Source organism: Galeopterus variegatus, unplaced genomic scaffold (assembly GCF_000696425.1).
Source record: "Galeopterus variegatus unplaced genomic scaffold, G_variegatus-3.0.2 Scaffold221, whole genome shotgun sequence".
NCBI classification, from domain to species: domain Eukaryota; kingdom Metazoa; phylum Chordata; class Mammalia; order Dermoptera; family Cynocephalidae; genus Galeopterus; species Galeopterus variegatus.
This window is the reverse complement of record NW_007726332.1, coordinates 495,272-509,982: the sequence shown is the minus strand read 5'-3', so window position 1 is coordinate 509,982 and position 14,711 is coordinate 495,272. Positions and strand designations below refer to the sequence as shown.

At 44.9% G+C, this 14,711-nt stretch overlaps 1 protein-coding gene across 1 annotated transcript in view; it reads right to left on the bottom strand.

Moving 5' to 3' along the window:
* Positions 1 to 10,191: 10,191 nt before the first annotated feature.
* Positions 10,192 to 14,711, bottom strand: part of PRKCH (protein kinase C, eta) — a 261,067-nt gene continuing 256,547 nt past the window's right edge. The window contains exons 13-14 of the mRNA XM_008566116.1: positions 13,080 to 13,223; positions 10,192 to 11,581 (exon numbers count right to left, since the gene is read on the bottom strand). Of these exons, the coding sequence (XP_008564338.1) occupies positions 11,435 to 11,581; positions 13,080 to 13,223 (291 nt within the window). The 3' untranslated portion in view covers positions 10,192 to 11,434. The remainder of the gene's footprint in view (positions 11,582 to 13,079; positions 13,224 to 14,711) is intronic.

The window sequence follows — 14,711 nt, the reverse complement described above, 5'->3', positions numbered from 1 at the left end:
GGGGGGGGGGGGGGGGGGGGAGGACAGCTGAGGCTGTGGCCACACTGCCTTTTCCCAACACCCTTCCAGCTGCCTGTGACCCACCGAGGCAGCCCCTTGACCTTAAGTGCAGTTGGCCCTCATGCCCGAACAGCCACCTGACCACAGGATCAACGGGCAACATTCCATGAGCTTCTCCGACCCTGGATAGCTCTGAGGGCAGGAGACTGATGTCATGTTGAGACAAATGCAAACCGTGCCACCCGGCTTGTGGCAAGTCTGCCTAGTTTTATGGTTGTTGTGGACTCCATACAAGAGAATTAGAAACTGGGATTTTCTATACCAAAAAGCCTAAAAATATTTCCAAAAGACCCGGGTAGTCTGGGGCCTAGAGGTCTCTCACCTCATCCCATTTCTCCAGTCCTGAGGGAGCGTGGGGTCCTGGAGAGTTCCCACAGAGCTCCCCTCAGTCCCTTCCAGAAGAGCCCGTATGTGGCTGGTGGGTGTTTCTCTCCCTGGAGAGGAGGCGAAGGAGGCCCTGGATGTGCTGCTGATTCACTACCAGTTACTTCCTGCAATTTCAGTGCCAGGTTGGCCAATGAATGGTATTTTTCCAAGGTGATCCAGATCTGTTACAACATTCCTGCTCTACCCCATCAGACCTTCCTGTAAGTCAAACCAGAAAGTTACCCAAACCACACATTCCTGAGCAGTCAAGCACAAGATTCCAGATACAACATTTCCAACATGCCTTAATATCCCTCCTGGGACCTGGGGTCCAGTCACCCCACAGCCTCTGTACTGCCTTTGCTGGGCCATGGAGTCACGTGGAAGCCGGGAAGTGAGGGCCTGGCTGGATTCCCCGGACAGGATGGTCAGCTGAGAAAGCAGCAGAGCCTATGCTTCTCTGTCCCTGCATTTCACAAAGACGCCTTCTCTGGTCCTGCCCAGCTCATCAGCTGGTCTGAGGCAGAAAGCTACCATGTCCCATACTGAGTCAGTCTTGACTTTTTTCCAGAAATAAGGCACTGGTTTGAAAGTGCCCCTGCTTGACCCTGGTGTCTGCTTCTCTCCCACGTACAGGAGACATGAAGGAGTCTCTGCTGCTTTTCCAGTGCAGTGGCTTTCATTTGGAATGAAAATCCCAGTGGGTGGCAGTGGGGGATGTGCAGACAGGGGTGAGGAGATGTTCTGGATTTCTCGTGTTCTGCCTCTGAGACAGATTGCGGTGGGAAACATCAAAATTAAAATCCTCGATTCCACTCTCCTTGTCCCTTCCTGGCAACTGGAAAGCCACGGAGGGTGGGGGTGTCCGGGGAATACACCAGAGGAAGCTGAGAAATGGGGCCTGATCTTAGAAGCAGTGACTGAACTCACCTTCCTAGGATGAACTGGAAAATGACTTCCTTCCCTCCTTCCTTGGCTAATGGCTTATGGCATCTTTAGATGGGAAATGCTACACTAAAAGTCCCTACTTTTAGAACTAATTCCTCAGTGAGGCTAAATATAACTGTACTTTGTATTGAGAGTTAGGAGTTTACAAGTTATCCTTGTCATAATCTCGTGAGGTGGATATTATTATTATTATTACTGCCACTTAATAGACAAAGAGAGCAAGGGCGGGGAGAATTGGCCCATGGTGAATGCATAAACCAAGTTTCAAGCCCACGTGTCCTAGCTCCGTATTCTTCAGAGTCCACGGTGTATACTCAGCAGTCGCTGTGGACAGGGCCCTGGGATGGAGGAAAGTCCCCGTTGGAGCCCTAAAGTTCTGAGAAGATACAGACCAAACAGAAGTTTGCTGTGCCCGTGGCTCTGTCGCAGGGTTGGTCTACAGTAGGCATATGGGGGTTGTCACAGGGCTGAGCCTAGTGCTGGAACAGCAGGCACTGTCCTCTTCAGTAAGTATCCGGGCCATGCCTTATCCTCTCAGATAAATGGCAAAAGCTTTCTTAACTCTCTCTCTCCCACCCTGTGTTTAAAGACCCATTTTCTCACAGCTTAATCCAGGACTTCATTTCCATTTTCAAAGAGTCTTACCTCTGAGAACAACCATTTCTTAATGCCTCTGGTTTTCCCTGCTGAGCTCTTTGCCCTGGGACTGTCCTGTAGCTGGGAGTGGAGACTGGGGCCAACGCTGCTGGTTACTGTCCTCCTCCCCCTCCTGTGCTCCTAGAACCCAGACTTTGTTCTCCATCCTTGTCCTTCAATGGAGAATGACCCCCTCTCCAGCCCCAGGGGGCTAACTCATAATTTGTCTAAGACTTAGGCTCTGAGCCCCTACAGGCTCTGTACTCTGACTGCACATTGGAACCATCTGGGGAGCTTTAAAACATCCCACCAATCCCAACGCAGGCTCCAGGGCACCTCAGGAGCTGAGTCTTGGCTCAACTTCCCTTGTCAAGTGGTTGGTGTTGGGTGGGGTCATGTGATGCTAAACTGACCAATGGGATGTGAGGATGTGAGGCTGGGACACCTCCGTGAAGGTTTTTCCATATTAAAAAAAAAAGGCGTGCTTGAGGGATGTCCTTTTTCTGTCTCTGGAGGTTGTTGTCTGCATGTGTCCCAAGGGAAGGATCTTAGTTTAGTAAATGATCTGTGGCCATTATCTCATTTGATCCTCATGCTAACCTCTGAGGTAGGTAGTATTTTGATTTTCATGTTATCCCCTTTTTACAGACAGGGAAACTAAGGTTCACAGAAATTTCAATATCATGTCTCCTTCCCCTTGACAACAGCTACTACAGCAGAGCCAGGGTGAATCAGGTTCTGTCTGGCTCCAAAGACCATGATTTTCTTGCTATTTCGCTATGCCCAGGGATATTAGACAGCTGGTAAACTGTCTAACAATAGTAATAAAAGCCCTGCTTTTTAACATTTGCCAATTTCTATGTTGTAACTATTCCTACCACAACCAATTTGAAGCTACCATGCGAGCTCACTGAACACTGACTTGGGAAGAGATGTGTTCAGTTGGCTCTTGTGACCCAGCTCCAGCAAATCACTAGAACATGGGGTCAGTGCTCAAACCCAGCCTTTGATGCTAAAAAACATGTTCTCTCCCAACCCCCCACCAGAGCCTTTTCTTAACACACATCTCTCCAGAATAGACAGAAGCAGCCTGATAGGGACAAACCAACAAGCGTGCACTTCTCAGGCTTCCTAGTGCCTCTAGATGCTAATGATGAAAGCAGGAATTGCAGAGGACTGTTTATCACACTGAGTGATGGGGGGCCAGGAAAGCCCGTGTGTTTAAACTCTTTGCCATCCAGCTGCTGTGTGTTTTATACACCCTCAAGGAGGCCCCTGGCGATGCTGAGCACAGATTCATGACCATGTGGCTCAGTAAGAGCAGCCGGGGCCTGGGCATGTGGCCGGTGGAAACATTATGAGCTGACTCCAGGCCTGCCCTGGTGAGCCAGGAAGACACCTCACCTCCTGTCCATCATCCCCACCAAGGGTTGTAGACTGTGTAGATGCCCAGTGATGGGGAACTCATTACCTCTGAAGGAAGTCCATTACACATTTGGGTACCTTGGTAAGAAAATTCATTTTTCTGCTAAAATAAATTCTGTAACCCCTGTTTCAGCCTGATGTGCTCCTAGTTCTAACCCTGGAGGTCATATATTACCAGACTAGTCCTTCTCCACACGGCAGACTTATCAGTCAGGATAGACTAGGTTATGCTGCAGGGTAGACAACAGTTATAATCTCAGAAGCGTTAAACAACAGTAATAAAAAGAACAATTATTTCTTGCTCATTCAAAATGCCAATCAAAGGCTGGCTGAGGTTATGCTCATGTTGGGGGGGACCCAGGCTCTCAGAGCCCAGCCACCATCCTTCGTCATTGCCATTCACTGGAGGAAAGAGTCTCTCATCAGCACTGAAATGTTCTAGCTTGCAAGTGTGGTGCATCATTCTGCTCTTAACTCGTTGGCTACAACTATTCATGCGGCCTCATCCTTCCATAACAGGGCCCCAAAGCAAGCAGCTCTTCTGTGTGCTCAGGAGGCAGAGAGCTGGGAATATTTGGAGAGCAGCATTAACGACCACCACAGCATCTTTCCATATTCTTGCTTATGCCTTCAGCCTGCCTTTTCTTCTGAGGCTAAGCCCTAGTTCCCCTGTCACTTGCTGTGTCACGTTCTTCTTCTCCCTGCATCAGTAAGTTCACTCTCCTCTGAACATGATCGAGCTTTGTATCTCTGCATGGTGGTGTCTAGAGCAGAGTCAAGTTTTCCAGGCACAGTCTAACCATGGCAAAGTTCAGTGGGGCTCACCCTTTTTCTCATCTGAGATACCACACTTGTCTGGAGGCTGAGATTGCATTTTTTTTTTTTATTTTGACAACCATAGCACACTCTCGTATATTCACGATTCAAAACTCCAGGATGGTAGGGACCATGGCTATCTGGCTCATTGTTGTGTCTCCATCACTTGGGAAAAGTTCTGATAAATCCAATAGGATTAGATGAATAAATATACTGAGTTTATTCTCTTTGCCTCTGTCTAATCTTTTATTCACACAGTCAAGTCCTATCGCCTCCATTGATATAATTAGCTTTTTCAGACCCAAGTACAGGTTATGTTTATTTCTTAAATTTATTCCAGCACAGAGCTGTGAAAGATTATCATCTTTGGAGTCAAAATGTGTTTGACACCCAGCTCTGATTGTATTTCTTAAGCACCCACAACATGCCAGGTGCCATGGCTAGTTATGTGGAAGACAGATGACAAGGCTGCCTTACCATTGAGTTAACTTGGGTAAACAATATAACAGCTCTAGATTAGAATATAAATTCCATGAATGGAGGAATCTGGGTGTTTTTTTTTCATTCTAGTTTTTCCAGCAACCAGGACATGCTTGGAATATAGTAGGTGCTCAATAAATATTAGTTTAATGAGCGAATGAATCTCTTTTAATTAGAATCTCCTGAAGGTTTGAAATCTCAAATAAGTTTAAAGGAAGACTTGAAATTTGTCTGTTATTCCAAGGAGAGCAGGGGTTGTCCAGGTTGCAGATCCACTATTCATACTTTAGGTACCATCATTTCTTGGATCCAGCTTAGCTACGAGGAAGTGAGATGCGACTTTGTCATGTATATTGCTAAAGTTCAGCTGTGTGGAAACTATCGCCTGTCCTTGTTCAACCAGTCTAGTAACCATCAAAGAAGAAAACACGATTAGACTTTCAATACTTGTTCTTCATGAACTCTTGTAGTCCTAATGATCAATACCACTTCCAGTGCTCGTAAATTACTGCTTAAACAATTCTGTTAGGCAATGTTGTCTATACTCACCTCAATGCTTTATAGATCTTTATCTACCTTGGCTACTATTTATTTTATCAGTGAGTATTGTACCCTTTTCATCTTGAAAATCATTCTCTTTAAGAAAAAAAACAGAGAGCAGAGTTGAAGAATCCTGCTTTCTCTTTCATCCACAAGTGCTCTGTTATCAGTTGCTAGAAGGGAGCTTGTATTTCTTGTGATCTTTTTGTGCTACTCTTAAGAAAGGCTTTATCTTCTCCATGCATGAAAAAGCATGGGAAATATGAATGACAACCAGGGATGAGATATTGGTGAGTATGTGACTTTAGGGACAAGGAGTCTATGTGAGCCTAAGGGGAATCTTGGGATTGTGCAAGCAGGCAGAGAAGGCACAGAGGTGTGCTAGGGTGCAAAGGTTGACAGAAGTGGACAGAGAAGAAATTCAAGTGAGGGAGGCTTTGTGTGTGGTGGGAGTAGTATTGGGTTGGTGTCTACTGGTGGAGGCTGGTTGACCATACTCCTCTGCTCACTTTTAGTCATGAGAGTACAAGGCTGGAAGAATGACAGGCCATCCAGGTTATTTCTGGCACTGTCAGGTCAAATGAATATGAGACTATCCCTGGTTTCTAATTTGAAATGTCTCCAAAGAAGATTCCTGTCTCACCCTCTGCAACCCACTTGAATGTTTGACCACATTCGGTGCCTACACAGTCTTCACTTTGTCAGGTCTAAATTCTTCTAGCTGTGGTCCAAGCCCTTAGAAGAATGAAGTCTCTGTGGGGTAAGAACTGCCTTGCTGGCATGAGAAAGGCAGCCCTGGGTGATCTGGAAGGGCTATTTTATGGGGACAGGGATGCTGTGGCCCAGTTTCCAGTAAGAGTAGACAGGACTATGGGACTCTTGTTTTACCAGAAACCTTCTTCACAGATAGCTTAATCTAGGAAGTAAAGGCCTGTGGTTCTATTACAGGCTCAAACTCTTAGGCATGTCAGGACTTACTGAAGGTCTTAAACACGTCCTTTCTTCTCTGAACTGGCCCACCCTCCTGTTGACTGTACAAAGGGTACCCAGCAGGTACTGATGCTGGGGTGTGGTCCCTGTGTTATTTGGTCAGAAGTGAATTAAATGTATCTTTCATGTTAAATCTGGCAGGACAAATGAATTCCTGAAAGGCTGGAGTGAAAAGCCATTTGGGAAAACCATGGATACTTCTTGACCTCTCTTTTTTAGAGTAAGTAGCAGAGTTTCAAACTTAAGACTGATCGTGCAGGCCAACCAGGGCAAGATGCACTCAAAACATTCTAGGAGAAGTTTTCAAAAGGTCTCTGGAGGAGGCTTTACAGCCAATTAGTTAGAAAAGTCAAATCTCTTCAACTTGGAGCTGGCATACCATCCACCTCTGATGAGATGGGCAGCATGAGGGACAGGTGCCCACTGTCCATTTTCTGGTGGACATCACAGGTAACATTCCCATACTCCTCTGTGGAATAGGTGACAATAGTAATAACTAACATTGATTGAGCAGTTCTATGTCCCAGCCCCGCGGCAAACGCTTGATGTATATATCATCACAGTTAATCCCAGCAGGCAGGTGCTATTCTCCCATTTCACAGATGAGAAAGTTGAAATCGGGGAAATGACTACCTTTCCTCAAGCACACACAGCAAATGCGGATTCAGCACACGGGTCTGCACCCTACTCAAGCCAGTGCTCTTAACCTCTGTGACATCTCACCTCCCAGAACCAAGGTGGGCAGTGTAGCTCTGCTGGGCAGCCTATGCTTGGGCAAGAACTGACACAGGGTGATGTAAAAGCTGCAGAAACAGTGGGAAAGGTGATTGCCATTTCTGGGCTCTAAAAGAGTTTATCAAATAAATATGCAAATCAAGATTTTCTGTCATCTTGGTGGTTGGAAAATTGGCTATATAACAGGTTTGGCTCTAAAAATATCAAGTGGTGGAGGGAGGTAAAGATGACAGATCTGACTTATTACATTGGGGAATAAAGAGTGAGGAAGGGGAGGAGGAGGGAGTGGAGGTGAGGGGGTGGGTGGGGCAGGATGAAGCCGAGGGTGGCACTAATAGCGTTGCTTCCAATTCAACACAGGAAGGAAGAGAGACTACAAAGCTCTGTTTATAGCTGTGTCCTGGCCTGCTCTGTCCAACCTGCAAGTCAGTTCAGAAGAACACATGACCGACCACAGGACTCATTTCCATTGCAAATGTCTAGGATTGTATCTGGGTCTTATCCTCAGATGTTGTTAAAATAAGTTATAGAACCCAGTGTGATTCTGAGCTGGGGCAATCACAGTGGGCTGTGTAGTCATTTTAAATCAACACCGCCAGATTAAGCAATGAGGATGACCACATCTGGGAATAAAGAAGACGTAAATCTCTATGGCATTGGCTGGTGAAATGGCCAAGGCCAAGTCTGCGGCTGGAACGCTTTCAAGGCAATGTACACTCAATTAAGATAAATGATAAACGGGATGTTTTAATTTTTGTCTTTTCCTTGCTACCGAGTTACATCAGCTCTGTAGCTGTAAACATACAGCTGCCAAGGCAGGCTTCAGGCTGCTCGAGCCAGCAGGGTGAGAGGCGTGGAGTTACTGAAGCACGACGAGGCTCCTCTAGGAGGCGAGAGGAAAGGACTGAAAACTCCAGCAAGGCAGAGGTTACCCCGGAGGTTGGCAGATTTATGGGATTCAGTGTAATGCAGACTATTTCCTCTTCCTCTGGAGGTCTAAGTCCCAATTGCATCACCCTGGGCTGCCCCTGTTTCTTTTAAGGTAGTTAGTAGCTCCAGCCCCTGATATGCAAATCATACAATCTCACTGCCGAGAAATGGTTGTAGGGAGGAGGGACAGCTCATACTGTCCCAAGGGTGGTTTATCTGTGCTCCCTGCTAACCTCAGTTTACACTCTTTTCAGTGTTCTCAAAACTCCACAAAGGTGGGAAAAATAGAATTGGCTTTAATAAAACGTCACTAAATTGGGCTAGAAGCAAGGACTCATTTGCCTGGTTTGAATCCTGGCCCCACTGCTTTACTTGTGTGACTTTGGACAAGTTATTTAATCTCTCTGTACCAGTTTCCCCATCTGTACAATGAAGATGAGAGTACCTACCTCTGGGGGGTATTAGATAAATAAATACACTTAAAGTATTTATAACGGGGCACATAACATATAACAAACACACAATAAATGTCAGCCATTATTCTTAAGCAAAAACATCTTTTGCAGTCAAAGGCTGATCCACATCTCAAAGCACATGCTTTGAAGTTATTCTTTCAAATACTCGATTTAGTTAGGTCAGTGTGAGATAACTTGGGAGAGCAGGGACAAATGGGTGTGGGCCTGAAGACTGGCTGGGAAGGAAACTAGGACGGTAAGGCCTGAGGATGTCTCAAGATTCCTCCTCCACGAGGCAAGGTCGTCCCAAGAGTGAAAGGTCAATGCGTGTCCTTGTCTTGACCTCCACACTGCCTGCTGAGCTCAGGGAACCTGGGAGCCCAGCAGACTCAGTGCCTGCTGACTGAATGGCTCGCCACCAGCCAGCTCCAGGAAGTGCAGGCAGGGCAGCCTTGTGACCCCTCAGAAGGGGAATTTAGGTTTAGGAGAACAGAAGAAAGATGTGAAGCAGAACTCTAACCAGGAACTGCAGACTCTACAGTACACCCTCTCTTTCCTCACATATAAAAGAGGGATGAGGAAGAAATTCCAGAAATCCCATCATAGCAAAAATCATAAGCTATTGGATAATCCATCTGATAGGTCTGGAATGACCTCAAAAGAATGGACTTAACCCAAACCGGGGGACTCAAGTGCAGGCTTGAGAACAGACTGTGAAGAGGGAAGTTGCTGAGTGACTGATGACACACACTCATCAAAGAGAATGTTTGGGGTCCTTTGCCTGGCTATGACGATGAGTTTTGTAACCAAAACAGGAAGCATGCTGTACTTTTTGTGGTTCTTTACCAGAGTGGAGTAAACCATACCAAGAAGCTAATCAACTCCAGAGATAACAGAAGACCTGGTGTTGCAAAGTAGCCCTGAAGGCCAAAACAGTCCCTAAGTCAGAATGATCCTTCCCTTTCTCAGAAGTCTGTTGGATTTGAACTTCAAAGATTTAGACTCTAGACCCGGATCTACTCCCTACCAAGTCTTTGGGAAACCAATTACCTCAACTTCTCTGAGCCTCTCTTCTTCTCATTTGTGAAATGTACTGCAGTACTCACACTGTCAATAGTGAGAACAGTGGGAGAATAACCTGCCTACCTCGCAGGGCTGTCAGGAAGATCCGATGGAGTTACGCAGGCGAGAGTGCCTATGGATCGCTAGGTGCTAAAGCAAATGTAAAGGGAGACTCCTAGCTACTTGATTCATTCAAAAGTAATTTTTCACCTTGGAATGCAGAAAAGGACCTACAACAGAGACCATCAGTACTAGCCAGATACTCCTTAGCTGCTCTATATTTCTCCCATCCTGTTTGTAGTTAAGGGGAAGTGTGTTCTGGCCGATCAAATGTAAGAAGAGGGTGATGCTTGTCCCTCCTAGGAGAGACAGTTAAGCAGCAAGCACTTTGCTCTGGCAACCTTGGAAAGCTTCATTTTCCAGATGGCACCATGATAAGATAAAGAAGGGTCACTGGACTTACACTCTACTTTACGTGAGTGAGAAATAAACATTTCTTATATCTAGCCCCTGAGATTTCGACGGTTAGTCTGTTGCAGCAGTGCTTAGCAGTCATTACCCTGATTCAGAACAGAAGTTTTGGTCAGTAAGAGCCAAACCACATCCATTTCAGGGATATACAGAAGCTTGTCAACCTCTAGTCTCAGGAATTTGCTTTAAAAGTTCTGTCAATTCTGCTCAAAGTTTTTATTTTGATTAGAAATCTACTTTCCTAGTGGGGATGGGATAAATCCTTCTGGACAAAAAATTTCCTTTTGCTACAAAATGCATTTATTTCCAGCCAGATAAAATTCTCCAACTGCATATTTTGGTACACATTATAAGGTCTGTCTTTGATATATGCCCTGTTTACCAAATCCATTTCTAATTTTTATATTGTATATCAAACAAACATCTTCATCTCTTAAGACATAACTTAAATAGCCTGCTAATGTATAAGCCATAAATCCAGTCATGGCATGAGTGGCGTGCAGTTCTTCATTGATCAGGACAATATCCACACGATCAGATTCCACAGGTCAGCGGGCAGCAAGCACCTATAGCTCATCTGCTCATTGTGCTGTTGTGGCAGTAAATTTTCTGTGAAAAAGAGTTATGTACAGACAAAGAAGTATGACATATGCAGTGTGGTGAGGCATTTCACAGAATGCAAACACCATTCAGGTAAATTAGTAGACTCCAGAATGAATGAAAGCTTTATGAACGCAAATCCATTGTTTACGATACTGAATATTGTGGCACCTTTTTTCACTGGATGCTCAATAAATATCTATTAAATGAAAGTAAGGAGAATAAGCTGTAGCAGTTGTCTTGGGGCCCAACATCTGTTTTCATGATAGGGCTTTAAGTGTGAGTTCTAGGGATACCATTATTTTTTTTTTGTTCGTTTGTTTCTTCAGAGGAAATCATTCTACAAGCTTACTTCAAAAAGTTCATGGAAAAATAGAATTAAAAGATAATACGAATCTTTCCATGAACTTTTTGAAGAACTCTCATATTTGGAAAGCCATTCACTTCCTTAAAAAGACCTTTAAATTCTTCATTAGCATTTAGAGACTTCTGCAGATGGCCAGTATTAGGGGTTCATTGGCTTAAAAGCAGAGTGGTCCATGGAAAGTCTCGATTTGTCTCTTAAAGCAAAAAGCCTGTTTGGCTCAGAATTTCTAGGATCTAGTTTATTCTTCACACCTTCTCTCCTTTTGGCTCCTGTTACTATCGCAAGCCTGAAATAGCCATGGAAACTCACAGATTGAGCAGTGTACTTCTCCATAAAATCTCCTGTCAGTATCTACTATTTCCAGTACTGTGGTTCCCTCCAGACTTGAAATCGTTGATCTCTTGAAGTTTCATCCTTCATAGAGGTCTCCACTTGCTCCTTGAAGGTAAGATTCTTGTTCTAAGGCTGATGCTGGGGAGTTCCCACAAAGCAATTCCTGGAAAATCTCTATTCCCTTTTGATTCTCATTCCATCTGTCTCGCTCCCCATAAGGCTATGGTTGCAATTCTGGAGACACATAGGAAAAGTTTCTAAACTCATCCTGGTTAATCATAGGAAGATGTCCCTCATCAACTGGAGTTAAAACTGGCTCTTCCTTTATGAAGTCAGGGTCAAAATTACTGACATCTTCTCGGGATTTCTGTCAAAAAAGGAAACAAGGGTCAGATTTTATGCACTTGAGGCTTACTCATCTTGCATGGGACTTAGCCCATTCCAGTGAGTTCAGAGATCAGCTCTGTAGCTCTGTAAGTCACATTATTTACAGTTATGATAATTATGATTAAACAGTGCTTTACACTGTTGTATATTATTATAGCATTTGGTAACCACCAATTCACTAATCCCATGAAAATCTTGCTGAGCAGGGCAGCCATAGACTGGGAGGCTAAGGAATTAATTTGGTCACCCAAACCAACCTGCTCACTCACCCTTTATTCTCCACTTCACTGAAGTGCCACCTCCCAAAAGGCCTCACCGATGGGCACACCAGCTCATATTCGTCAACACAGGCAGAGTGAGTTCACATTTGCCCCACCTATTGTTTGTACACAGTTCTGTACACCTGAAGAGCTGTTCTTAGACTTCTTGGCAATGCTGAGCTTAGGGAACAACTGCCTGTCATTTTACTGGCCAGTCTGATACATTATGCCCTGCTGGGCCAGCTGGGCCATCAGGACTACAGGTCACAGTCTCTGAAGCAAAGATCCCCCTAATCCCAGAGGAGCTAAGGGGGATGCCCACTGAAGGTAATGGCTTTACCTCTGGACCTGCTGTCCAACAGTCTAGCAGGTTTTACAGATTAGGCACACTTACGTTTGGAAAAGCTGTGTATTTTATAACTTTGTAACAAATGCTGAGAAGATCATTCCACCAGTATTAACCTGTCACTTCCCTGACCTGACTCAGTGACACTTCCCTCTCTTTGGACCATTCCTTGCCCCTGAAACTCTCGATCTATTGCTAGCCTTGCTTTTCTGCATTCCACTGTGGATCTCCTGACCCACGGATGAGCAAGAGATCAGCTTGTGGACCATGAGCTGGACCCCCTCAGGAATGCACCTCACTCAGCTGCATAGCTTGGAGAGGTGCCTCTGGTGCTCCCAATAATTTCTCCAGTCAAAGGGGCCTTGGCCTGTTCCAGCCTGGGCTCTGCAATGCAGTTGCTACTACAGACCCAGTCTCTCGAAGCCAAGGAACCGGGCTCAGTAAAGTAACATCTCACATCCTGTCTACTTTCTTGGGGGCTTGGGAAAGGCAAAAAAGATGCCCTGACCAAGCAACATGAAGAAGTTGGCTAGGAACAATGACTTTCTTAATTAGCCAAACTCTTTTGGGAAAACCTGGAAAGTTTCAAGCCTCTTAGACCCTAGGAGATTTTAACTTAGGTTAAGGGAGGATGGAGCCAGAGCAAGTGAGAATTGAAAACTTCGTGAGAAGTGTAATCTGGGCACGTGGAGAGATGTTGTCTCAGGGGCAAGGAGCCCAATTTCCCCTGGGTGAGGACGCCCTGTAACGTGTCAGGCTGAACTTCTGATCTGTCATTCCACAGGGGCCATCTGCTGCCCAGTGAACTTTGGTGGAACACTGTGACATGTGAAGAAAGAGGAAAGGCTACTATAATGGCCTTGGACACTTACGATTCTGGGTCTGAAAGGTGGTTCTAGCTGGCGATTGTTCAGCTGGGCCCAGTCAATCTCCTTAAAGAAAGGATGTCTCAAGATAGCCTGCTCACCTCCCTGAGACAGGCTGCCCAGGCGCATGGTGGGGTTCTTGGTCATGAACTGAGAGACAGAGAAAGAGAGAGAGAGAGTCATTCATTCATTCGTTCACAACAGGTATGTTGCATATTAGCAGGCATTGGAGTCTTTGTGAGGCTCTCTGGCTGATCTTAACTAGCTGGATTTTCCATCCTGGGCAGCACAGCTGGTATGAATCATGCCTTCAAAGTGCAATTGCTTGAGTGGATTTATGGCCTTCCCTACTTCCATTTCAGACATGAGCACTAGAAGAAAGCTGAGGGTCCGGTTTTCTCTTCTGTAAACACCATGTATTTTTCTTCCCTCTATAAAGAAAGAAAGCTCTTTATGAAATAGCGTGCCTTTCTCCAACACTGCAGTCGCGGACAGCAAGCATCTTATGAATGGGGCTACTTTTAGGAACAGCTGTGCCATTTTTCTGAGAGACTGACCAGCTGGCCGGGATTCCCACTCTCTGAAAGACCACAGAGAGAGGAGTGAGAGTCATTATTTTTGAAGATCTGTGTGAAGCAGCAGCAAGGGTGAACAATTAAAAGTTCCGTGTTCCGGCTCTAAGAAAAACAAAGTTGGCCAGTTTTCTTTATGTAGCAAAGATATCATAGTTTTAGATGAAAAGCTTTTTCTTCGAGGTGCCTCCTACCCCTATTGTTTTGAAATAGGTTTAATGAGAATCCATTGCTACATAGACCAAAAACTAAAACAAGCACACACAGCATTCAGGCAATGTGTGTATATAAATCATCTATATTTATATCAGCTGGGAAACTTCCTTGGTTCTGAGATCCTATCAAGATGTTTTGGGCTAAATTTGCTTTCACCAAATGGCCAATAAAGATGTTTTGATCACTTCCTGACTAAGGACTTGTACAGGATAATTCACTTTTCATGGTCTGAATGAGGTTCTCAATTTCAAAGATACTTAAGCTAATTTAATTTCCCATTTCAAAAAAAAAAAAACTGCCTTGGATAAAAAGTTTTATTTTTGCCTTTATTTAAATCAAGTCATCTTTAAGCAGACTTATGACAACTTATGATAGCCCTCAAGCACCCCTTTCCAAGTCTGATTTGTGAACACAAGACAAAAGTAATGGTGTGTTTATGGAAATTGCTTTGGAGCAGAACTTAGTAAATAAAAAAAAAATCCTGTTGAAGGTGCAGACACAAAAAGGTAGTATTTGCAGGTGGGCACCCCTGCCATGCCAGGTGTCCGAAGCTGTAAAGCCTACAGTGTTGATTCAGATGAAAACGATACTGTTGAGGGAGGATGCCGCAAAAGTTTCTAAGCATCTAACAGGATATACCTTGCGAAATGCTAAAAAAGCTTCAAAGAGGAGCTAATAAAAACGAAGACACTGATGGGGTTTAATGGCTTCTCCTCTCTCCTAGTGACAAAGAATTAAAGGCCACAGGTGGTGCAGGGTTGGAGGTGAGATGCAAAATTAAAAGAAGCATTCAGGGCTACAAAGGTCCAATCAGATCAGTTACTGCTCCAGACACTTACAGCAGTCAGTG